The sequence below is a fragment of the Lissotriton helveticus genome, chromosome 10 (genome assembly GCF_964261635.1).
Source record: "Lissotriton helveticus chromosome 10, aLisHel1.1, whole genome shotgun sequence".
In the NCBI taxonomy this organism is placed as follows: domain Eukaryota; kingdom Metazoa; phylum Chordata; class Amphibia; order Caudata; family Salamandridae; genus Lissotriton; species Lissotriton helveticus.
Window position 1 is genome coordinate 602234530 of NC_136071.1, and position 17599 is coordinate 602252128.

Below are 17599 nucleotides of genomic sequence, written 5' to 3' on the forward strand. Positions count from 1 at the left end.
GTGAGTGCAGAGTAGTGAGTGCAGAGTGCAGAGTAGTGAGTGCAGAGTAGTGAGTGCGGAGTAGTGAGTGCAGAGTAGTGAGTGCAGAGTAGTGAGTGCAGAGTAGTGAGTGCAGAGTAGTGAGCAGTGAGTGCAGAGTAGTGAGTGCAGAGTAGTGAGCAGTGAGTGCAGAGTAGTGAGTGCAGAGTAGTGAGCAGTGAGTGCAGAGTAGTGAGTGCAGAGTAGTGAGCAGTGAGTGCAGAGTAGTGAGTGCAGAGTAGTGAGTGCAGAGTAGTGAGTGCTGAGTGCAGAGTAGTGAGTGCAGAGTAGTGAGTGCAGAGTAGTGAGTGCAGAGTAGTGAGTAGTGAGTGCAGAGTAGTGAGTGCACATCATCAGAGCTGTATGAATAATAACTGTATCAGCCCCGTGCGTGAGGTGCATCATCCACATTGCTCAGGTCACCCAAATTCCTGCACTCTCTACCACACTGCTTTCAAGAACAGCATACTCTTGCACACACACTCACTGCTCACCAATTCAAAGTTTGCTAAACATTTTATGCAACGCATTGTCATACACAATGCCAATAACTCAAACTTTAATGCTGCGAGCCCTATTGCATTGTAAATGCTTGTTTCCTCTGTGAGAGGGACTTGCGTGGTTTTTACCCTGGCGGCCATGTTCTCAATGGCCATTGCCTTACCCTGGAGACTTGGTGAAATTCACTCTTTCAGTTTGAGAATGTTATTGTTATTGTTACTTTAGCTTATATAGCGCCATCTCACCTACAGGTCTCAAGGCGCTTATGACCAAAGGAGCAGCCAAGAAATCTCACGCAGAAAGAAGGGAAAGAGCAATAGATTATATAGATCCAAAGGCTTCTCTAAACAAGAGAGTTTTTAGCTGTTTCCTAAAGCATAAGAGGCTAGTCCCTTTCCGAAGATAGTCTGGCAGCTTATTCCACAACAGTGGAGTCTGTATGGAAAAGGCTCTTCCACCCTTAGTTGCCATTTTAAAACGGGGGCAGGCCAACAGCTGGGCGTCGGATGATCTAAGAGTCCGTTTAGGCAGATATGGAGTCAGGCGTTCCTTAATATAGGCAGGCGCCTGTCCATAAAGCGTCTTATGCGCAATGCACAGACTCTTAAATTCCACCCTCTGTTTCACCGGGAGCCAATGGAGTTTTAGCAATAACGGTGAAGCATGAGAGCATCTAGGAAGCCTAAAAATTAGACGCGCAGCATCATTTAAGACAACTTGCAGTCTGTGTGTCAGATTTTTTGGCAAACCCAAGTAGAGGGCGTTGCCATAGTCCAGGCGTGATATAATGGTGGCAGAGACCACCGTACGGAGCATGGATTGGGATAGGAGGGGAACTAGCCTACGCAGCTGCCTAATTAGGCCGATACATGTGCCCACGACGGTTGAGATCTGAGCCGTCATTGACAATTCCTGGTCAATTTTTATGCCAAGGCTTTTCACACTTGGCACTGGCAGCGGTGCGGATCCAAGATCTTGGGGCCAGAACAAATCCCCCCAAGGTGATATGCCCGTAGATACCACAAGAACCTCTGTCTTTTCAGGGTTGATTTTCAGCCAATTGGCCGTCATCCACCCCACTGTAAACTTGAGCGCCTCTTGCACATATCCATGTGCTCCAGATGAGTTCTCAATGCTAAATAACAGCTGGGTGTCGTCAGCATAGTTAAAAACACGACAACCCATAAGTACCAGAGATTCGACCACAGCGTAGGAAAGCTGGGCTGATCGTAGGGTCCTTTGGGGTGCGTGGAATTTGAGTCGGCGGTTCAGGTATGCTGGTCCGGTGCCGTGGAGGGCCTTGTGTGCGTGGGTGAGCATCTTAAAGGTGATTCTCGCCTCGACGGGGAGCCAGTGGAGTGTGCGCAGGTGCTGGGAGATGTGGCAGTGTTTTGGCAGGTTGAGGACCAGTCTTGCGGCGGCGTTCTGGATGTTCTGTAGCTTGCGGATGAGGTTTTTGTTTATTCCGGCGTAGAGTGCGTTGCCGTAGTCGAGTCTGCTGGTGACCAGGGCGTGAGTGACTGTCTTTCGGTGTTCGAGGGGGATCCATTTGAAGGTCTTACGAAGGAGGCGGAGGGTGTGGAAGCAGGAAGATGAGACAGAGTTGATCTGGCGGTCCGTTTTGAGCTCGGAGTCCAGGATGATTCCCAGGTTGCGTGCGTGGTCTGTGGGGGTTGGCGGGTTTCCGAGGGCGGTGGGCCACCAGGTGTCACTCCTGGCGTCGGGGTTTGGGCCCATGATGAGTACTTCTGTTTTGTTGGTGTTTAGTTGTAGGCAGCTGTTTTTCATCCATTTGGCGACGGCTTCCATGCCTTCTCGAAAGTTGCGCCTGGCGGTGTTGGGCTCGTTGGATAGGGAGAGGATGAGCTGGGTGTCGTCTGCATATGACACGATGTTGAGTCCGTAGGTTCTGACGATGGGGGCAAGTGGAGCCATGTAGACGTTGAAGAGCGTCGGGCTGAGGGAGGAGCCCTGGGGGACTCCGCAGGTGATAGGTGTGGGGTCCGAGAGGAAAGGGGGGAGTCTGACCCGCTGCGTCCTGCTGGAGAGGAAGGAGCAGATCCAGTCGAGGGCCTTGTCCTGGATTCCTGCATCGTAGAGTCTGCGTATTAGGGTGCGGTGGGAGACTGTGTCGAACGCCGCTGATAGGTCGAGGAGGATGAGGGCTACTGTTTCTCCTTTGTCCAGTAAGGTACGGATGTCGTCTGTTGCGGCGAGGAGGGCGGTTTCCGTACTGTGGTTTTTTCTGAAGCCGGATTGGGAGGAGTCGAGGATGTTGTGTTCTTCAATGAATGTGGCGAGTTGGCTGTTGATGGCTTTCTCGATGACTTTCGCTGGGAACGGGAGCAGGGAGATGGGTCTGTAGTTTTTGAGGTCGGTGGGGCCCGCTGAGGGTTTCTTTAGGAGGGGTTGACCTCGGCGTGTTTCCAGTCGTCGGGGAATGAGGCGGTCGCCAGGGAGCGGTTGATGGTTTGGCGGAGCATGGGTGCGATGGTGTTGGCGGCTCTGTTGAAGATGTGGTGGGGGCAGGGGTCCGTGGGGGCCTCTGAGTGGATTGACTTCATTGTCTTCAATGTGTCTTCGGTGGTGAGGGCTGTCCAGTCATCAATCGCTGGTTTCCGGGTGTCGGGGGTGGTTGGTGAGGGTTCAGTGTGTTGGTTGTCTTCGTCGAAGTTGTCGTAGATGCTCTTGATTTTGTGGTGGAAAAGGATGCTGAGTTTGTCGCAAAGGTCTTGTGAGGGAGGGATGTCGGTGGACTCGCTGGTGGGTTGGGCGAACTCCTTGATGATGCTGAAGAGTTCCTTGCTGTTGTGTGCGTGGGTGGAGATTCTGTCTTCAATCGCTTTTTTCCTCGTTTCTCTGATGAGTTGATGGTGGGCGTTGGTGGCAGCTCTGAAGTTGTTGTGGGCTTCTGTGGATTTGGTGTTTCTCCAGGCCTTTTCGAGGCGGCGGCATGTGCGCCTGGACTCTCGAAGTTCGGTGGTAAACCATCTGGCTTTCTTGGCACGGGTATTGTTGTTTTTCTTGAGGGGGGCTATGGTGTTGGTGCTGTCCGAGATCCATCTATGCAGGGTTCGGGCTGCGGTGTTGGGGTCGTCGTTTTCCGCGATGGTTGGGGTGGAGTTGTTGAGTGAGGAGGTGAGCTGGTCATCGGTGATTTTGGTCCAGTTTCTTTGTGGAAGCAGGTGCTGGTGTCTGTGGATGGTGGGTGTTCTGAAGGTGAAGTGGACGCAACGATGGTCGGTCCATGGGAGTTCGGTGGTGTGGCTGAAGGTGATGGAGTTTCCTGTAGTGAAGAGGGGGTCGAGGGTGTGCCCTGCTGAGTGCGTGGGCTCGGTCACGATCTGGCGGAGTCCAATGTTGTGGAGGTTGTCCAGGAGGGATGTGGTGTTGGGGTCCAGTTGATTGTCGAGGTGGAAGTTGAGGTCTCCCAGCAGGATGTAGTTGGTGGATGCGATGGCCTGCGGGGAGATAATGTCCGTGATGGAGTTGGCGAAGGGTCCGCGGGGTCCAGGGGGTCGGTAGATGAGGGTTCCTCGGAGGGCTGCGGTGGGGCTTGCCAGTATCTTGAAGTGAAGGTGTTCCATCAGTTCTGTGGACTCGTCAGGGAGTGTGCTCAGGCGGAGGCTGGATTTGTGGACGATGGCGATTCCTCCTCCTGGGTGGATGGGGCGGTCCTTCCTGGAGATCTTTTATCCTTGGGGGATGGCGATGGCGATGTCCGGTCCCGAGGTGGTGTTGGTCCAGGTTTCGGTGAAGAATGCTACGTCTGGGGTTGTGCTGTCGAGGAGGTCCCAGATTTCTGTGGCGTGTTTGTGGAGGGATCGGACGTTGAGGAGGATGCATTGCAGGGTCTTCGGTTCGGTTGTGTTCTTGTGGGCGGGTTGTGCTGGATCCGTGTTCTTGGCGGTGCTGCAGGTGTGCCGGCAGCAGTGACAGCTGAAGGGTCCATGGGTGTCGGCTGGTGATGCTAGCTTGCAGTTGTTGTTGTAGCCTGGGTTGAGTGCGTGGAGTGCTGCTGGGTCGTAGCGTTGGCGGGGCGGAGGTCCAGGGTTCCTGGTGCTGGTCGCGGACGGGTCGCAGACGGGCGCAGATGTGCTTGCCTTTGACGCGCCTTCGGTGCACCAGCGGAGAAAAACGAGTGAAGGAGCAGAAAGAAAGAAAGGAGACAGAGGTCCACTGGACCACCAGGGATGAGGCGCATGGAAACCTGCGGGTGGAGTAGGGCCTCGATCACCAACACTCAAGAGTGCAGGGGCAGGGGCACCTCACTTAATGGTGGAGCTGCGAGGGTGGGAGAGCAATTTCACTGACAATGAGTCAGTGGTCATGCTCGCCTGTCCCCGCAGTGGCCGCCATTAAGTAGGGGTCGGGGAGGGCTGGACAGCTGGGAGGCGGGAGCGGGGAGGGGAGCTGGATTGGGCCGGTCGTGCTGGGGGGGGAGGGGCCACGGGGGCAGCAGCGGCGGGGAAAGGTAAAGGGAGGAAAGAAGGGATAAAGAAACAAGCATTTACAATGCAATGGTTTTGCCTTTGTTAAAGTTAGAGCTATTGGCATTGCTCTTGACACTCTGAAGCTCCACTCTGAAGCTCCACTCTGAAGCTCCACTCTGAAGCTCCACTCTGCACTCTGAAGCTCCACTCTGAAGCTCCACTCTGCACTCTGAAGCTCCACTCTGAAGCTCCACTCTGAAGCTCCACTCTGAAGCTCCACTCTGAAGCTCCACTCTGAAGCTCCACTCTGAAGCTCCACTCTGAAGCTCCACTCTGCACTCTGAAGCTCCACTCTGCACTCTGAATCTGCACTCTGAAGCTCCACTCTGCACTCTGAAGCTCCACTCTGCACTCTGAAGCTCCACTCTGCAGCTCCACTCTGCACTCTGAAGCGCCACTCTGCAGCTCCACTCTGAATCTGCAGCTCCACTCTGAATCTGCAGCTCCACTCTGCACTCTGAAGCTCCACTCTGAAGCTCCACTCTGAAGCTCCACTCTGAAGCTCCACTCTGAAGCTCCACTCTGAAGCTCCACTCTGAAGCTCCACTCTGAAGCTCCACTCTGAAGCTCCACTCTGAAGCTCCACTCTGAAGCTGCACTCTGAAGCTCCACTCTGCACTCTGAAGCTCCACTCTGAAGCTCCACTCTGCACTCTGAAGCTCCACTCTGAAGCTCCACTCTGCACTCTGAAGCTCCACTCTGAAGCTCCACTCTGCACTCTGAAGCTCCACTCTGAAGCTCCACTCTGCACTCTGAAGCTCCACTCTGAAGCTCCACTCTGCACTCTGAAGCTCCACTCTGAAGCTCCACTCTGCACTCTGAAGCTGCACTCTGAAGCTCCACTCTGCACTCTGAAGCTGCACTCTGAAGCTCCACTCTGCACTCTGAAGCTCCACTCTGCACTCTGAAGCTCCACTCTGAAGCTCCACTCTGCACTCTGAAGCTCCACTCTGAAGCTCCACTCTGCACTCTGAAGCTCCACTCTGAAGCTCCACTCTGCACTCTGAAGCTCCACTCTGAAGCTCCACTCTGCACTCTGAAGCTCCACTCTGCACTCTGAAGCTCCACTCTGAAGCTCCACTCTGCACTCTGAAGCTCCACTCTGAAGCTCCACTCTGCACTCTGAAGCTCCACTCTGAAGCTCCACTCTGCAGCTCCACTCTGCACTCTGCAGCTCCACTCTGAAGCTCCACTCTGCAGCTCCACTCTGAATCTGTAGCTCCACTCTGAATCTGCAGCTCCACTCTGAATCTGCAGCTCCACTCTGAATCTGCAGCTCCACTCTGAAGCTCCACTCTGAAGCTCCACTCTGAAGCTCCACTCTGAAGCTCCACTCTGAAGCTCCACTCTGAAGCTCCACTCTGAAGCTCCACTCTGCACTCTGAAGCTCCACTCTGCACTCTGAAGCTCCACTCTGAAGCTCCACTCTGCACTCTGAAGCTCCACTCTGCACTCTGAAGCTCCACTCTGAAGCTCCACTCTGCACTCTGAAGCTCCACTCTGCACTCTGAAGCTCCACTCTGAAGCTCCACTCTGAAGCTCCACTCTGCACTCTGAAGCTGCACTCTGAAGCTCCACTCTGCACTCTGAAGCTGCACTCTGAAGCTCCACTCTGCACTCTGAAGCTCCACTCTGAAGCTCCACTCTGCACTCTGAAGCTGCACTCTGAAGCTCCACTCTGCACTCTGAAGCTGCACTCTGAAGCTCCACTCTGCACTCTGAAGCTGCACTCTGAAGCTCCACTCTGCACTCTGAAGCTGCACTCTGAAGCTCCACTCTGCACTCTGAAGCTCCACTCTGAAGCTCCACTCTGAAGCTCCACTCTGCACTCTGAAGCTCCACTCTGAAGCTCCACTCTGAAGCTCCACTCTGAAGCTCCACTCTGAAGCTCCACTCTGAAGCGCCACTCTGAAGCGCCACTCTGAAGCGCCACTCTGAAGCGCCACTCTGAAGCGCCACTCTGAAGCGCCACTCTGAAGCTCCACTCTGAAGCTCCACTCTGAAGCTCCACTCTGAATCTGCAGCTCCACTCTGAAGCTCCACTCTGAAGCTCCACTCTGCACTCTGAAGCTCCACTCTGAAGCTCCACTCTGCACTCTGAAGCTCCACTCTGAAGCTCCACTCTGCACTCTGAAGCTGCACTCTGAAGCTCCACTCTGCACTCTGAAGCTGCACTCTGAAGCTCCACTCTGCACTCTGAAGCTCCACTCTGCACCTCCACTCTGAAGCTCCACTCTGCACTCTGAAGCTCCACTCTGCACTCTGAAGCTCCACTCTGAAGCTCCACTCTGCACTCTGAAGCTCCACTCTGAAGCTCCACTCTGCACTCTGAAGCTCCACTCTGAAGCTCCACTCTGAAGCTCCACTCTGAAGCTCCACTCTGAAGCTCCACTCTGAAGCTCCACTCTGAAGCTGCACTCTGAAGCTCCACTCTGCACTCTGAAGCTCCACTCTGAAGCTCCACTCTGCACTCTGAAGCTGCACTCTGAAGCTCCACTCTGCACTCTGAAGCTGCACTCTGAAGCTCCACTCTGCACTCTGAAGCTGCACTCTGAAGCTCCACTCTGCACTCTGAAGCTCCACTCTGAAGCTCCACTCTGCACTCTGAAGCTCCACTCTGAAGCTCCACTCTGCACTCTGAAGCTGCACTCTGAAGCTCCACTCTGCACTCTGAAGCTGCACTCTGAAGCTCCACTCTGCACTCTGAAGCTGCACTCTGAAGCTCCACTCTGCACTCTGAAGCTGCACTCTGAAGCTCCACTCTGCACTCTGAAGCTGCACTCTGAAGCTCCACTCTGAAGCTCCACTCTGAAGCTCCACTCTGCACTCTGAAGCTCCACTCTGAAGCTCCACTCTGAAGCTCCACTCTGAAGCTCCACTCTGAAGCTCCACTCTGAAGCTCCACTCTGAAGCGCCACTCTGAAGCGCCACTCTGAAGCGCCACTCTGAAGCGCCACTCTGAAGCGCCACTCTGAAGCGCCACTCTGAAGCTCCACTCTGAAGCTCCACTCTGAAGCTCCACTCTGAATCTGCAGCTCCACTCTGAAGCTCCACTCTGAAGCTCCACTCTGCACTCTGAAGCTCCACTCTGCACTCTGAAGCTCCACTCTGAAGCTCCACTCTGCACTCTGAAGCTGCACTCTGAAGCTCCACTCTGCACTCTGAAGCTGCACTCTGAAGCTCCACTCTGAAGCTCCACTCTGCACCTCCACTCTGAAGCTCCACTCTGCACTCTGAAGCTCCACTCTGAAGCTCCACTCTGCACTCTGAAGCTCCACTCTGAAGCTCCACTCTGCACTCTGAAGCTCCACTCTGCACTCTGAAGCTCCACTCTGAAGCTCCACTCTGCACTCTGAAGCTCCACTCTGAAGCTCCACTCTGCACTCTGAAGCTCCACTCTGAAGCTCCACTCTGAAGCTCCACTCTGAAGCTCCACTCTGCAGCTCCACTCTGCAGCTCCACTCTGCAGCTCCACTCTGCAGCTCCACTCTGAAGCTCCACTCTGAAGCTCCACTCTGCACTCTGAAGCTCCACTCTGCACTCTGAAGCTCCACTCTGCACTCTGAAGCTCCACTCTGCACTCTGAAGCTCCACACTGAAGCTCCACTCTGCACTCTGAAGCTCCACTCTGAAGCTCCACTCTGCACTCTGAAGCTCCACTCTGAAGCTCCACTCTGCACTCTGAAGCTGCACTCTGAAGCTCCACTCTGCACTCTGAAGCTGCACTCTGAAGCTCCACTCTGCACTCTGAAGCTCCACTCTGCAGCTCCACTCTGCACTCTGAAGCTCCACTCTGCACTCTGAAGCTCCACTCGCTCCACTCTGAAGCTCCACTCTGAAGCTCCACTCTGAAGCTCCACTCTGAAGCTCCACTCTGAAGCTCCACTCTGCACTCTGAAGCTCCACTCTGCACTCTGAAGCTCCACTCTGCACTCTGAAGCTCCACTCTGCACTCTGAAGCTCCACTCTGAAGCTCCACTCTGCACTCTGAAGCTCCACTCTGAAGCTCCACTCTGCACTCTGAAGCTCCACTCTGAAGCTCCACTCTGCACTCTGAAGCTCCACTCTGCACTCTGAAGCTCCACTCTGCACTCTGAAGCTCCACTCTGCACTCTGAAGCTCCACTCTGCACTCTGAAGCTCCACTCTGAAGCTCCACTCTGCACTCTGAAGCTCCACTCTGAAGCTCCACTCTGCACTCTGAAGCTCCACTCTGAAGCTCCACTCTGGCTGAACATAACAGTCTGCAGTTTCACACGTTACATTTGTGTTAGCTGCATTACGTCATAATTTATTGTCAAAGGCTGGTTCAAATATGTTCTTTCAATGTTTCAAGTCACTAGTCAGCCCACTACCGAGCAGACTGACTCGGACCCAGCCCAGTCCATCCAGGGCTTTCAGTGGCATTCATCACAGTGTCTCACCGGAAGGCGGGCATCAGAGAGAAGCGGGAGGGGGCGGGAAAGGGGGAGGAGAGAGCTGACGACGGCCGGCCGGAGCAGAAGACGGGCACCAAAACAAGCGGGAGGGGGCGGGAAAGGGGGAGGAGAGACGCTGACGACAGCCGGCCGGAGCACGAAGGCGGGCACCAGGAAACAAGCGGGAGGGGGAGCAAGGGAGGTGCCGGCAATGCCGGAACAGAATCGGGGGCGTTCCCGGCGTCGCGTGACGTCGGCAAAAGCCAAAGAAACGCGGGAACGCCCCCGAATCTGGTCCGGCATTGACGGACAGGCCCCTCGTCCAATGGCTAGGCTCCATTTATGGAGCCAGCCAATGAATGACGAGGGCCGACCCAAAGCCACACTACAGAACTCATCAGGATTTCGCCTGCGCGAAAAAGATGCGCAGAGCGCATCTTTTCGCCAGGCAAAACCTAAAAAGGGAAAATAAGCAGAAATAAGGCACAAAAGAGCAGAGATGCAGAAAAGAGCAGAAAGGTGAAAGATAGAAAGGGTAAAAAAACGAGTGAAAACGAGTGAAGGAGCAGAGGGAGAGAAAGGGAAAATGGGCAGAAATAAGGCACAAAAGAGCAGAGGTGCAGAAAGGTGAAAGATAGAAAGGGGAAAAAAACGAGTGAAAACGAGTGAAGGAGCAGAGGGAGAGAAAGGGAAATGGGCAGAAATAAGGCGCAAAAGAGCAGAGGTGCAGAAAGGTGAAAGATAGAAAGGGGAGAAAAACGAGTGAAGGAGCAGAAAGAAAGAAAGGAGACAGAGGTCCACTGGACCACCAGGGATGAGGCGCATGGAAACCTGCGGGTGGAGTAGGGCCTCGATCACCAACACTCAAGAGTGCAGGGGCAGGGGCACCTCACTTAATGGTGGAGCTGCGAGGGTGGGAGAGCAATTTCACTGACAAGGAGTCAGTGGTCTTGCTCCGTAGAGGTTGAAGAGCAGCGGTGACAATGCTGAACCCTGCGGGACTCCCCAATCCACACTACCAACCTCGGAGATGTCATCCCCCAAATGAATCCTCTGCTGCCTCCCAGTCAGAAAGGATTTAAGCCAATTATATGCCATGCCTCCAATTCCAAAATCAGCCAGTCTGTCCAGGAGCAGGTCATGGCTGACAGTATCAAATGCCGCTGATAGGTCTAAAAGTACCAGGGCACTCGAATTCTTACTGTCAGCCATGCCTCTAAGCTCATCCAGCACAGAGAGCATCACTAACTCTGTGCTGTGGTGAGCCCGAAAACCCGCCTGACGCTCCTGGAGAAGACTGTGTGATTCCAGAAAGCCAGACAACGACTGCAACACATGTTGCTCCAGAATTTTAGACATAAATGGAAGTTGTGAGATAGGTCGATAATTTTTTTAATTAGTAGCATCTGTTCCTGGTTTCTTTAACAAGGGTCTGACAGAATGGCAGACAGCTCCCAATACTCTTTCAGATTTCAGTATCAATTTGTAGATTCAGACCCTCCCTACCTTTTCCCTAAGGCCCTATAACTTTCGTGCTGATAAGAAGTTCTATAATTTAGGTATAAGACATGTTCCGATTCTGCACAGACTCTGCTAAGGATGATTGTTCCAAAAAAGACTGGTTTTGGTTTCCAAGCGTCATGGCTTCTTCGTGGATAGTGCATTCTTTGGTAAGAGCTGAGGTGGCCTAGCTGGGAAACTGATGGGGGCGGGCCTCTGGCGCCAGGGAAGTCAGCATCAGGCAAACAAGCTGGATTAAAGTGCTCCACTTGCCACAAAACCTGCGGAGAGAGCAACCGAATTGCGGAGGTGGGTTAATCTCGTGCCCGGGTTTGAATTTTCACTGTGTGCATCCAAGCCTTACACTGACTGTCAAATTATTTTGCAAAGTTTTTTTATATTGCCACTAGGTGGCGAGAGCTACCAAGAGTTGGTGACACAAGCGGTTATAATGAGCTGTGTGTAAATGTACTGAAATTACACGAGGCTTGTGTATTCCTTTTGTGTGCACCCCCTTTCTGTTTTCTTTATGCCTCTTTTCTTTAAGTTCATATTTAATCTTTTTTTTGCTTCACACTCTCCTGTTCGCCTGTTACCTCACCTCTCTTCCCCACATTTAGCGTTCTACAGTCCTTCGTTATCAGTATCTCTACATCTCAGGTCATGTTTCTTTTTGTGCACCTCATCCTTTCTTCCCCTTCCTCTTTCCTACCCATTTTTATGATTCATTTGTATTCTTTTCAACTTTTCCTTCAGCCCCCAACCTATGATCCCCTCTGTTTGCCTCTCTCTTTATATAGTTTCAGTCAGCCAGTGGGTGCCTCATATATATTCCAGTCAGGATTCTAGCTTCTTGTGCCTCCACAGAGTCAAACAAAACATGTAAAAACATTAACTGCAAAAACCTAATCTCAAAATTATCTTCTAAAATGTCTACCATTCATAATTCTCTCCGTTACTACAATTTCGACGTTTCACCTAAGCAGGCAGTCAAGCACTGCTAAAATTAGAAAACGAAAAAAGCCCAGGGTTAAAACAGTGAGTTTTGACCAAATTTAGGAATTTAAAAGGGTTAAAAGTTTTGCGAGGAGAAATGTAAGTTTTCTAGATGTTTAGGTAGTAGAACATTTTGGGGTTTATATTTTTGCAGACTGTTTTTCCAGTCCACGATTTCTCTTGGAACCACACAGCGCTCACCAGGGGCCTGTATATTTGATGACCTGTCACTTTCTCTGTCTCCCCCATGCAGTGTAACCAGCTATTTGATCTGCTCCAGGACCTGGTTGACCACGTCAACGACTTCCATGTGAAGCCTGAAAAGGATGCCGGGTACTGCTGCCACTGGGAGGGATGTGCCCGCCGCGGCCGAGGTTTCAATGCCAGGTGAGGGGATGTAAGCTTCTGATGGGGGGAGGTCCTAGCATTGACGTCGATTCACCAAAATGCCTGGGGTAGCGAAAGTGACATCACATGCCATGTGACCCCTGCCTGATGTCGCAGGAAGTGACACCACACAAACTTTGACCTGGTGACATCAAAGAAAGTGACATCACCTGCCCTTTGTCCCAGCCTGTTGATGTCACAGGAAGTGTAATCGCAAGGCATTTGACCTGATGACGGGGAAGAGGTGTGGCGCCGCGGCCAGGGCGACTGACTTCGGAATCTGGGGATAACGGTTCGATCCCCGGCTCCGGCGGCAGATTAGCCCAGCACCATGTGACTCTGGGCAATAGCTTGCTTAATTAATGACATCACATGACCTTTGGACCACATGAAATCAAAGGCCCAGCTTGCAGGCAATAATGATGCAGAGCTTGCTTCAGCAGTGCCATTCAGCACTGCTTGGATGATTTTATTCCACCAGAGCGCTTCCCAGCAGTCTCTGGGAAGGCATACACTTCCCTCCCAATCCAGACGCTGCTCTCATGCTATGAGAGCAGCGCCAGGATTGTCTGAGCAGCCTGGTCTGCCTCACAGACACTGCCTGGGAGATTGCTGCTTTTCTCCAACCTGTCTGTGAACACCACTGGGTTGGAGAAATAGAAGTGTGCTCAGACAGCCGGCGATACGTACATGCGCACTTTTAAGTGCCCACCACTCCTCCCATTCATGGCCCGGCCCTACACAGGCATGCCAGCCAGTCACAGAAAAATAAATTTATATTGTTTTATTGTCATTTTATTTTTCTGTGACTGACTCTGACGAGTGGGGTGACACTCCGCCATTACGGAGGAGCCTCTCCTGCTGGTGAACCGTAATTGACGTCCATGGGTTCTAGCCTTTTATTTAATGGTGCCTGTGAAGGTTGCCGCTTTCAGCGCTGGCAACTGTTCAGCAGGTTAATGCCTATAATGTTATACCATGGGAACGTCTGGAAAGTTATAAACTTTGGCTACTTGGTTTAATATGTTTTGCAGTGAAGCCAGACAAACTGAGAGTACCCAGCTTTTTGAATCATACTAGCAGAGGTGCTGATAAGCTGTAATCCCTAGACACTGACCAAGATTTTATAAAAGGATTATATAGTGAGGAGCTGGATATTAATGCAGGTGGGTACAAGTTTGCAGGGACCTGTCTCTGATTTAGTGCCAGGTGGGTGGATAGAGAGCTATGAACTTTGGTTACCGAGTTTGAATATCCACCCTATGGGCATTAACCCCTTCGCTGCTGGCGGGATTCCCCCACTGTGCTGGGGGGCGGGGGCGCGTACAGCGCCCCCATGCTCATGACGAGGTCAGCTTATCATGAGCCTCGGCGCTCCGGTGCTCATGACGAGCTGAGCTCGTCATGACCGCGCCCGTTCCAATGGAACGTTCAGCACAGCAGGGGAATCAGCCCAGCGTACGAGCGTTCCATGTAACGGGCGCGGTCATTCGAGCTCAGCTCGTCATGAGCACTGGAGCGCCGTGGCTCATGACGAGCTGACCTCGTCATGAGCGCTCAAGAGGTTCCTTCTGCGCTTGCTGCTGCGCAGCCAATAAATTAAATCCAAGTCTGACGAGTGGATGGCTGTTTGTGAATTGACATGAAAGTATTTCTTTTATTGCCATGACAACTGTTAGAAATGAGGTGTGATACCAGGCTACCACTGTCAAAGTATCATCTGTCGTAAATATTGTGTCCTAAACATTGTCCACAAAAATATCTCTGCACTGCAATTATTAATAGAAAATCGAATATTTTTGCAAATGATGTGTAGGACAAGCTATGTATAATGATAGTTTTCCCCCCAATATTCTCACTTACAACCCTATCTGGGGCCTGGGTTCAGGGCGCATTCTCTGTGGCATTTGGGTTAAGGCTAGGTGGCAGTGGCATGAATGTCATCAGGCGCATCGTGGGCTGCACGCATCATCCTTACCTGCGTAAGTGAGGGGGGAGCGGGTGGTTTTTATGTATTTGGGGAGAGGATGTAGCCTAACGGTTAGGGCGGTGGACTTAAAATCTGGTGAACTGGGTTCGATTCTCAGGAGCGACACTCAAAATCCTGTGATTCTGAGCAAATCACTTAATCTCCCCATGCTTAACAAAAATGAATGTGTCCTCATGTAACACAACTAGTGGTCATGTAAAACGCTCTGATATCTGATTTCGGTTCAAGGTAGCTCTATATAAAAATTAAAGAAAAAAATGTATTTGTTATCTTGGAAGGACTTTTGTGTGTTACTGTTCTTTCCGAATGAATCACAACGTGCCAGAAGTCCTGTTGGAAGAGGAGAGGAAATCTGCCCAGTCGCACATGTCTGCTGTGGCAGTATTAGCTGATGTAAGCAACAATTCTCAACAGAAGCACTATGAGGAGTTAGGGGGCAGTAGCACTCTTCTGCAAAGGATCCCACACCTCCACACATTTGTGTCTAGTGGACAGGTGAAGCAAATGTTAGGAAGAGCCTGTGATCCCTCAAGCTATTAAATGTAGGATCTGTACGTCAGGAATACATCTAGAAGTATCCTCATATCATGTCCATGAGGGTTAGAGTCCCGGTTGAGGCTGGTTCTTCTTCTGTAAAGAAACTAATAGGAATGTCATGAGTTTATATTGAGCAGATATATATATGTACTGCTTTTCTTCCTGCAGGTACAAAATGCTAATCCATATACGGACGCACACCAACGAAAAGCCGCACCGCTGTCCAACATGCAACAAGAGCTTCTCCAGGCTGGAAAACCTGAAGATCCACAACCGTTCTCACACCGGTCAGTTACCACCTGCTGACAATTGCCTCCATCCAGGGCATCCCTCAAGCTCTCAAACAACAGGTCTCACAAAGGCTAGCTACAATACTGCACTACCAAGGCTTTTCTACACCAACCAGGCAGCTCTCACACAGGCAAAACCTTTCCTCCTACACCACACAATGTCTTCTACACCAACCAGGCAGCTCTCAAACAGACCGGATCCTGTTTCCTTTATCCACCCAGTGCCTTCCCAACACTTAACCAAGTTATCTTTTTTCTTTTTGCAAAACTAGTTAACAAGCCCACATACAATTGGCATTTAAAGAAATAAGCATTGGGCATGTGTTGAGATATATGGAGAAATGCTAAGAACTCTGTGATGTTATACATTTGCACCAAAAGGGTCAACAGAAGAACAACATGTAGGGGCAGATTTACAAGCCCCATGCACCGCCGGTGCATCACGTTGCGTGACGCACCGGTGGTGCAGCCTGCCAAGGGATATTTACAGGTACAAAAGAGGGTGGTGATGGACGGAGCATCTGAACCAATTAAACACTCACACCCAGTCAAAAGATCTGGGTTTGATCCATCACCGTTCTTTAGCCCACTCTGCCACCCCAGTTCAGACATGGCTATATGCAAATAAGTCTGACCCTGTGCCTCATGGGAACAGTCCAGCCCGAACTGCCAAGCCATGCCTTCCCTGGACCGGAAAAGAGCTTCCGAGGACCGGTTTCTGGCATTCCTGCCGTCTTCAGCCCGGCTTGCTTGAATCCAGTGGCAAAGTGAGCAAGGGACTCACGTCTGAGCATACCCTGCCACACTTATGGCGGCCAAAGCGGTACAAAAGGGGGTGGTGATGGACGGAGCATCTGAACCAATTAAACACTCACACCCAGTCAAAAGATCTGGGTTTGATCCATCACCGTTCTTTAGCCCACTCTGCCACCCCAGTTCAGACATGGCTATATGCAAATCAGTCTGACCCAGTGCCTCATGGGAACAGTCCAGCCCGAACTGCCAAGCCATGCCTTCCCTGGGCCGGAAACAAGCTTCCGGGGACCGGTTTCTGGCATTCCGGCCGTCTTCAGCCCGGCTTGCTTGAATCCAGTGGCAAAGTGAGCAAGGGACTCACGTCTGAGCATACCCTGCCACACTTATGGCGGCCAAAGCAGTACAAAAGGGGGTGGTGATGGACGGAGCATCTGAACCAATTAAACACTCACACCCAGTCAAAAGATCTGGGTTTGATCCATCACCGTTCTTTAGCCCACTCTGCCACCCCAGTTCAGACATGGCTATATGCAAATCAGTCTGACCCTGTGCCTCATGGGAACAGTCCAGCCCGAACTGCCAAGCCATGCCTTCCCTGGACTGTAAACAAACTTCCGAGGACCGGTTTCTGGCATTCCAGCCGTCTTCAGCCCGGCTTGCTTGAATCCAGTGGCAAAGTGAGCAAGGGACTCACGTCTGAGCATACCCTGCCACACTTATGGCGGCCAAAGCGGTACAAAAGGGGGTGGTGATGGACGGAGCATCTGAACCAATTAAACACTGACACCCAGTCAAAAGATCTGGGTTTGATCCATCACCGTTCTTTAGCCCACTCTGCCACCCCAGTTCAGACATGGCTATATGCAAATCAGTCTGACCCTGTGCCTCATGGGAACAGTCCAGCCCGAACTGCCAAGCCATGCCTTCCCTGGACCGGAAACATGCTTCCGAGGACCGGTTTCTGGCATTCCAGCCGTCTTCCGGTCCAGGGAAGGCATGGCTTGGCAGTTCGGGCTGGACTGTTCCCATGGGGCAAAGTGTCAGACTGATTTGCATGTAGCCATGTCTGAACTGGGGTGGCTGTCTGAACTGGGGTGGCAGAGTGGGCTAAAGAACAGTGATGGATCAAACCCAGATCTTTTGGCTGGGTGTGAGTGTTTGATTGGTTCTGATGCTCCATCCATCACCACCCCCTTTTGTATCGCGAAGGGATATTTACAAGCACAGGTAAAGTCACCCTGAGTGACTTAACCTGTGCTTGTAAATATCGCCCCTGTTCACGCAACACTTTGCGTGTTAGGGGCGGGACATGGGTGTTGCTGTGGGTGTTCCCACGCAACACCCACGTCCACTGATGCATTTCCAGATTTACGAGAAATCGTAAACCTGGAAATGCGTCAGTTTGCTGCGCCACCATAGGGGTGTTGTAGCCAAGCGAAACGAGGAGAAATGTTTTAATTTCACTTCGTTTTTTTCCTCTTTCAATGCGTGCTGCATTCAACAGCACGCATTGAAAGAGGAAAATGTCTGCAGTGATTGCTTTTGTGCAGGAAGGGACCCCTTCCTGCACAAAAGCAATCCCCCCATGGCGCAGGCATCCTTGCACCGTGGTGCAAGGGTGCCTGCGCTGGCACATGGCAGCTGTTTCTGCGCCAGCGCCGGGGAGAGCACAGGAATGCGACATATCATTGTAGATATGTTGCCTTCCTGTGCT

The 17599-nt window shown here is 51.9% G+C and overlaps 1 protein-coding gene across 1 annotated transcript in view; it reads left to right on the plus strand.

The window, feature by feature from the left end:
• The window catches only part of GLIS2 (GLIS family zinc finger 2), a 288177-nt gene that overhangs the window by 254446 nt on the left and 16132 nt on the right, over window positions 1-17599 (plus strand). Inside the window, exons 5-6 of the mRNA XM_078663137.1 lie at window positions 12179-12312; window positions 15008-15126. Coding sequence (XP_078519263.1) covers window positions 12179-12312; window positions 15008-15126 — 253 coding nt within the window. The remainder of the gene's footprint in view (window positions 1-12178; window positions 12313-15007; window positions 15127-17599) is intronic.